At 41.1% G+C, this 7,508-nt stretch overlaps 1 protein-coding gene across 4 annotated transcripts; it reads left to right on the top strand.

Annotated features, from left to right (window-relative positions):
• Positions 1–414: 414 nt before the first annotated feature.
• Positions 415–6,304, top strand: LOC139442903 (mitochondrial chaperone BCS1-like). Of its 4 annotated transcripts, none has more exons than XM_071223814.1 (5): positions 415–502; positions 2,389–3,174; positions 3,949–4,104; positions 5,016–5,133; positions 5,783–6,304. In XM_071223814.1, the coding sequence occupies exons 2-5, from the start codon at positions 2,442–2,444 to the stop codon at positions 6,036–6,038; spliced, it is 1,263 nt and encodes a 420-aa protein (XP_071079915.1). In that variant the 5' UTR covers positions 415–502; positions 2,389–2,441; the 3' UTR covers positions 6,039–6,304. The 4 variants fall into 4 exon arrangements, with proteins under 4 accessions (XP_071079915.1, XP_071079914.1, XP_071079913.1 ...); XM_071223813.1 differs by lacking the exon at positions 415–502 and adding an exon at positions 1,065–1,144; XM_071223812.1 differs by lacking the exon at positions 415–502 and adding an exon at positions 1,070–1,185.
• Positions 6,305–7,508: the final 1,204 nt, after the last annotated feature.

The following is a 7,508-nucleotide window of genomic DNA, read 5'->3' as shown; positions in this document are numbered from 1 at the left end:
GGAGACAATTCAGTTACTTACCAAAGTCTAGAAAGGCAGTTGTTTTTGGATAAATTTGTCACAACTTCATTTATTGTACTTTGTCATTCGTCAAACAATGGAAAATTTATGTATGAGTGATGCGATGGAACGATGAAACAATGCGATGGGGCGTTGCGAAAAAACTTTTGAAATGAACTTTTTGCAACCTTTAAAGGACCCCATGCACAATGAATGTTTGTGATGAGACGACAGAAGAAAGACACAAAAAAAACTTACCGCTGTTATGTAGCTGGAATATTAATAATTGCCACCAATATAATAATAAACCACCAGTCTGGTCTTGGATTCTGCCACGGTTCTAAAATTAAAATGTTAGAACTGTCCGAAAAAAACTGAACATGCGTGTTATCAAATGTGTAGGTGATTTACAAGGTCTGAAGGTACCCTTTGAAAAAGAATGGGGTCCACTGACGTAGCAGTGCTCGGCATTTTCGTGCATGTTTATTCATCGTAAACAACAGTAAGAGCGGGGATACACAATGTATATCACTAACAATTAAATAGCATTACTTTCTTCACATATTTCATATTTGTTGTTTCTTTTTTTTCTTTGTTTAGGCCCTAATTCTTTATTTTATGTTGGTAAGGTGTGGATGGGGGAGCACCGTTGGTGCTCGGTGGCAAGATTTGAACGGGTGCTGGACCAATTGTTTTGCTGCAATGCTCGGGAGCGGAAGCCGATTCAAGCCCTGATGTTTCCTTGGATGGATACATATATAACTCTTCTGTTGTACAGGACAGAGCGGGTTGTTTGGTTGCGGGATGTCCTCAGATATTTAAGCCTAGCTGTAGCGAGAACTATAAGATCTGATTTTAATGAGATTGATGACAATGCAGGATGATGCATCAACTGGTTTAGACTCTGATCAGAAAATGTTGTTGGTACATTTGCATTCATGTAATTTCGGGTTGAAACGGTTATGGCGAGGTAGCAAAGATTCGAGGTTTCGTGATACGTGCGATACTGTCGCGCGTATAACGGTGGCGGAGTTGTCTCCCTTAATAAATATGTCTGCTTCCATGGCATGAACCGGCATGATTGTTGTCACTACATTTAAAAACAATTTGTAAAATAATAACAATTGTCATTGTGTGTGAAAAGGTGAAAAGTTTTACGTATTTTCATAAGGGGCAAAGCACTAAGTAAGTTACTCGGTAGTCAATAGATCTAGTCTACTTCAAAATTTCGACGGATGACACTGTGGCTATTTGCTCAGTCTCAGCCAAGCCTAGTATATCGAAGATAGTAATTAATATGAGCAGGTAACGTATAAAGGAATCTAGTAACGAAAGTTGCAAGGGATAAAATGGTACATTATCAGTAATCAGTAAAGAAATGATATCCCCCAAAGCTTCCAATGATCTTTGATAAATCCAAGGTGATTGAAGTCATAAACAGCTGGTAAACAAATATTTTTATTATGTTTTCGAATGGGTGTCTTTTATTTTTGCACCATGCAAAGTCTTTCCATTTTACCAGACTGCAAGAAAACCCCACATGACAAAGCAAGAGCAGCTTAAAGGTCAACAACATCCCAACTGTGAAAGTATTGAAATGTGGATGGCTTTTTATTTTACGGATTAAAAATTTGCACATTCTGGACAATAATCACTGGTTTGTCTTGTGTTCAACCCTAACTGGCATCTGGTGGTTATGTGGGCCAGTTCAAGTGGTGCCATCGAAACGACAGAGTTGAAGTATTGTTGCCCTTTAACATGGATTTTAGGGTCATTTTAAGTTTAACTATTATGTACCACGATAAGTCAACAACTGTCATATTATCCACAATGTTTATGTTTATCAACCTTTGAATGATCAAACAATCTTGTGTGCCATTTAATTTGGGCAAACGTTATGAGGGCAAGGAGCTTGGGATTTTTCTGGCATTGATATTATTTTTGGATTGCACAACCAGGTTATGAGTTCAGGTACATAAAAGTGCAGAATCCAGATATAGGATTACCCCGGCCATTTGAGTAAACAAAACAATACCAGACTGTATGGGTACATAAAAGTGCAGAATCCAGATATAGGATTACCCCGGTCATTTAAATAAACTAAACCATACTAGAATGTACACTGGGTACATATAAGAGATGACTAACAGGAACGGGTGGTCAGGCTTGCTGACTTGGTTGATGCAGGTCATCGTGTCCAAATTACGTGGATAGATGCTCATGATGTCAATCACTTGATTGTCTGGTCCAGACACGATTATTTACAGACCGTTGTCATATAGCTGGAATATTGCTTTGTGCAGCGTTAAACAAACAAACAAGACATAGAAGTATAACCTGTGCCAAGAACAAATCCATGAGCACTGATATGAGATATTGTACTTTCAGATGCAGTGTATGAAGTTAAACGACAGATGATTCCACAGTGTCTGTAGCAAACCATGCCACTAGCAGATATCATTGTCTCGCTGAAGGACAACCCATACTTTGGAGCTGGGTTTGGTCTCTTCGGTCTTGGTGCAGCAGCAGCAGTGGCCAGGAAGTCTCTCCAAGGCGGAATGGTTATGTTTCGAAGACACTGTATGATCACACTTGAGGTGTCAAGTAGAGACAAAAGCTACTTTTGGCTACTGCAGTGGATCTCCACCCACGGTACACGTACACAACATCTCAGTGTTCAAACGACCTTCAACCAGACAGAAACTGGCAAGGTGAGCACCCAGTTTGACTTTGTACCAAGTCCAGGCAGCCATTTTTTCCGTTACGGCAACAACTGGATAAGAGTTGAAAGAAATCGAGAAAAGCAGATGTTAGATCTGCAAACTGGTGTTCCCTTTGAGACTGTCACGTTGACGTCTGTGGGCAGGAACAGAGAAATGTTCTTTGATATCTTGGACCAGGCCAGGAAGCTAGCACTGCAGAAACAGGAGGGGAAGACCGTGATGTATACTGCCATGGGGGCAGAGTGGAGACAATTCGGCTACCCACGGAGGAAGAGGCCCATGTCTTCTGTTGTGCTGGATAGGGGGATATCTGAGAAGATATTGGATGACATTAGAGAGTTTACTGAAAAACCGGAGTGGTATATCGAGAGAGGTATTCCATATCGGCGCGGGTATCTGTTGCATGGTCCCCCTGGTTGTGGGAAGAGCAGCTACATTGTGGCGTTAGCAGGTAGGTGGTCATCCTCAGTTATGCAGGGAACTTTCTACTTTATTCCCTGCATCATCTCCTCACTCTATGGTCATAAACACTGGTTTTGTTTCTTTGTTGATTAATGCCACTCTCAGCAATATTCCAGCTAAATGGCAGCAGTCCGTTAATTAAATTTCTGGACCAGACAATCCAATGATTAGCATCATGAGCATCAATCCATGCAATTGAGTGAGTGAGTTGGGTTTAACGCCGCTTTTAACAGTATTCCAGTTATATCACGGTATGTCAGCTTAATGTGGGAGGAAAGCCCGAAGTGATGCAGGTCTCACACATTTACCACTTCGGTGAAACCGACCTAGAAACAATCGGGGCAAACCGGGATAGGAACCAACAATCATAGGTTTCTGGCGTGCCCGAATTGTGGCGCCGTAGATGACTGATCAGGTTTAGGTATAGATCAGTTTTGTTTTATATCTAAACTGTGATATTTACCTGACTGTTTTACTGTCCTTTGTTGACAAGAATTTGATTATGATCATCTTGTCCTCATTGCAATATGGCAGTAATATTGCCGATGCGATGTAAAATTATAACTTACTCACTCATTTTTGGGTGAGCCATTGATGTATTTAATTGAGTCAGAAGACTTATATTTATAAATGAACATTTATGCTAGAAAAGACGTTTACCGGAGTACTAAACCAGTTGGGAGAAAAGTCTTTAGCAGTGTGTCATTCCAGTCTTATGCCTAATATTAACCTCAGTACAGTGTTGTATGTACTCATCTTACAGGTGCACTGGACTATAGTATATGTGTGCTGAATCTGTCGGAGCGGGGGCTGTCAGACGACCGCCTTAATCACCTGCTCACAGTCGCCCCGGAGCAGAGTATCATCCTCCTGGAAGATGTAGATGCTGCCTTCCTCAGCCGTGACCTGGCCAAGGAAAGTAGGTCACCTACGAGTAAACTAGTGAGGGACGGGGACAGGGGTGTTATTCACCACTGCAGTTTAAACTCACCGATTGAAAGTCATTTGTGCTCATGTCTTGGCATGATTGTCTTCGTCCATTGTAACCATTCACGCAGAGACCACTTTGCCGATGAAAATGAAACTTCACATGCTTGTCCCCGCCAATGATAAAATATTTTTTTAAATATCTCCTCTGACAAAGTTTGCTGAACTTTGGCATGTATATTTCCTCTCATGATGATATCATGTTTTCTTCAAATCACTAACATATCTTGTTAGTTTTTATTACTCAGTATTTATGCATACTGCTCACTGCTGCATCAATAAACTCACTCACTCACATACTCACTCACTCACTCACTCACTCACTCACTCACTCACTCACTCTCACTCACTCACTCACTCACGCACGCACGCACGCACTCACTCACTCACTCACCCACCCCAATGTGCCTCTGAGCAGGTCTAGATAAATCCCTGTATTTGGTTGTGAGATTTATCGGGGTGGCAAAGCCCTGTGACATCAACCTAGCAACAGGGTTGCTGGGGTCATAGAGTTTGTATAAGCTCCACGCAGTGATCTATCATCTCTGCACATTATTTCCTTGAATACTTCAGGCAATGTTGGGAGTTGGTAGTTTCATAGGGAAATAAAACAAACTTTCCATGGAGGGCTCTCTCATGAATTTAATTTTAATTGTCCTAATATAGAGACAACTGTCAAATCTGCAGAGTGCCTTCAATGCAAATGTTTACTTCCAGAACTTAGCAGTTGGATGAGACCATTGAAGAACTAATCTGATACATTGTTGATGATTTTCAATACTGTCTTAACTGTACAGTGATGTTGTAAGGATGATTCTAAAGTATTAGAATTACCTCCGTTAGATCCCGCTGCCTTCCAGGGTATGGGGCGTCTCACCTTCAGCGGTCTCCTCAACGCTCTTGACGGAGTGGCATCGGCAGAGGCTCGCATCATCTTCATGACAACCAACTACATTGACCGGTAACTGTCTGTCATTGCTTATGCTATCAACGACAGGTTTATCTCACATATTTCATAATTATTTACGATGTGTACAAGTATTTTGATTGTCTGGTCCAGACTCTATTATTTGCAGTCTGCCATCATATAGCTGGAATAGTGAGGCATTAACAAATAAACAGGGGTGAAAATATTCCGCAGATCCGCAAATTGTAGTGACCACAAATTTGTTAAAATCTCATGGCTTCCCCTTAAATAGCCCCAAATTATGGACTACGCTCCATTGCAAAGAGACCCGTAAAGATCTGGGGTAGAATAGGTCTTCGGCAACCCATGCTTGCCGTAAAAGGCGACTATGCTTGTTGTAAAAGGCTACTTACAGGATCGGGTGGTCAGGCTTGCTGACTTGGTTGATGCATGTCACCGATCCGAATTGCTTGGATCGATGCTCATGATATTAATCACTGGATTGTCTGGTTCAGACTCGATTATTTACAGACCACTGCCATATAGCTGGAATATTGCCGAGTGTGGGGTGAAACAACAAACCACACCAACCAACCATTGCAAAGATGTTCAGCTGAAAAGGAAAATATCCATTCTCATCCCTGAATAAACGAACAATATGCTTTGTTATGTACAGTGCTCAATAACACCCATGTCTTTGTAGACTTGACCCAGCTCTCATCCGCCCGGGTCGTGTGGACCTGAAGGAGAGGATTGACTATGCCAGTGAGCACCAGCTTCAGAAGATGTTCAGCAGGTTCTACCCAGACCAGCCAGAGTCGGCAGCCCAGGAGTTCGCCCAGCGGGTGTTGACGGACGGTCGACCAGTCAGTGTGGCCCAAATACAGGGCTACTTCATGATGCACAAGGCAGAACCGGAGCGGATTCTAGGCCAGACGGAGGAAATATGGACTATATGATTAGCATGTATATTACAATGGAATATGATATAAAATCTTACTCAACCATGCAAGTAGTATCTGGCGTACTATATTGTGAGGCAAGAATCAGGATTTGTGTGCACAAAGAAATCAACAATGAGTACATGGGCATTTGTTGAAAACAAATCATTTATCAGTCTAGTGAGGTCTTTATGGTGATGATGGTGTGAGATTGTGATGATGATGATGATGAAGATGATGATGATGATGAATTCAACAGACCCTGCAAAACATGAGTGACCTAGACCTAGACCTAGTGGCAAGGAGATGGATGTGTGTTAGTCTGTGTGCAAGTGTACATACAAGATGTGTGTTTGAAAATATACATCCTGGAAAATGTTAAACATAACATATATTCCAAATTTCCACGTATCTTTTGGAAATATCTACACATGACATGGACTGCATTTTAATGAATGGCATGGCATGACTATAGTAATATCAAAAGAATCGGGTCTGTCAGTTACTAATTTTGAGTTATTTATCATAGGGTGCAAAGATGCAGAGAAAACAGTTGTAAGGGAGGTCAAATAAGGGAACACTTTCAAAACGTCATTACATACCGTACTCGACATAATTAGCGCCCAAACACCCCGCTATAATAAGCGCCCACGGCGGCGATATTTGCTAATACATTGGCTAGTAAACAATCCCAATTAGCACCCCTTCCGATTGATCAATGTACACAAGACTTATTTATTCGTGTATAATATGCACTTGTGTGTTATATGCACACTTATTAAGGGAAAATTCAATTCTGGAAATATATATCTGTCATTTATATAAACATTTCAGGCTGTCAGCATAAACCACAAAATTTACGATCTTTCAACTATTATGTTGAATACGGTAATCTGTTGCCGTTTATGTCTGTCAATATGAGTATGTCAAAATCAAAGGTGTTTCATCAGAAAATAAACACATGATACAAGATTTTTTATATTGCTAATTCATATAAAATATACCACTCAACTGTTCACAGGGATAATCAGATATATCATTCTATTTAAATACACTTGATGTGAGAATCAGTTTTGTATGGAAAGATGATGGTCTCCCCATCAATAGTGGATTAGTTAGAGAGATAGTGGTGCTTCATTGTTTTCCTGGTGTGTATATGATTGTACAACACGATTGTTATTGAAGTAAACTCGAATGAAAACAGTGGCTGCCTTCATGTGGTTGTGTTTTTGTTTGTATAGTTTGTAGCTCTGTGAAACAGTCCTGCTTTGGGGCTTTGTCTGAATTTGAAGGTTGGGTTTCTCATGTCTTTTTTGCTTTATAGCTAAATTTGACCGCCTCCGTGGTCTAATGGTAGAGCGTCCGCCCGGAGAGCGGAAGGTCCGGGGTTCGATCCCCAGCCGTGTCATACCAAAAGACGTTAAAACATGGTACTTGGTGTTACCCTGTCTGGCACTCGGCATTAAGGGGCTAAAACAAGGACTGGTC

Source organism: Haliotis cracherodii, unplaced genomic scaffold (assembly GCF_022045235.1).
Source record: "Haliotis cracherodii isolate W230 unplaced genomic scaffold, xgHalCrac1.p SCAF_5, whole genome shotgun sequence".
NCBI classification, from domain to species: Eukaryota; Metazoa; Mollusca; class Gastropoda; order Lepetellida; family Haliotidae; genus Haliotis; species Haliotis cracherodii.
This window is presented reverse-complemented; position numbering and strand designations above follow the sequence as displayed.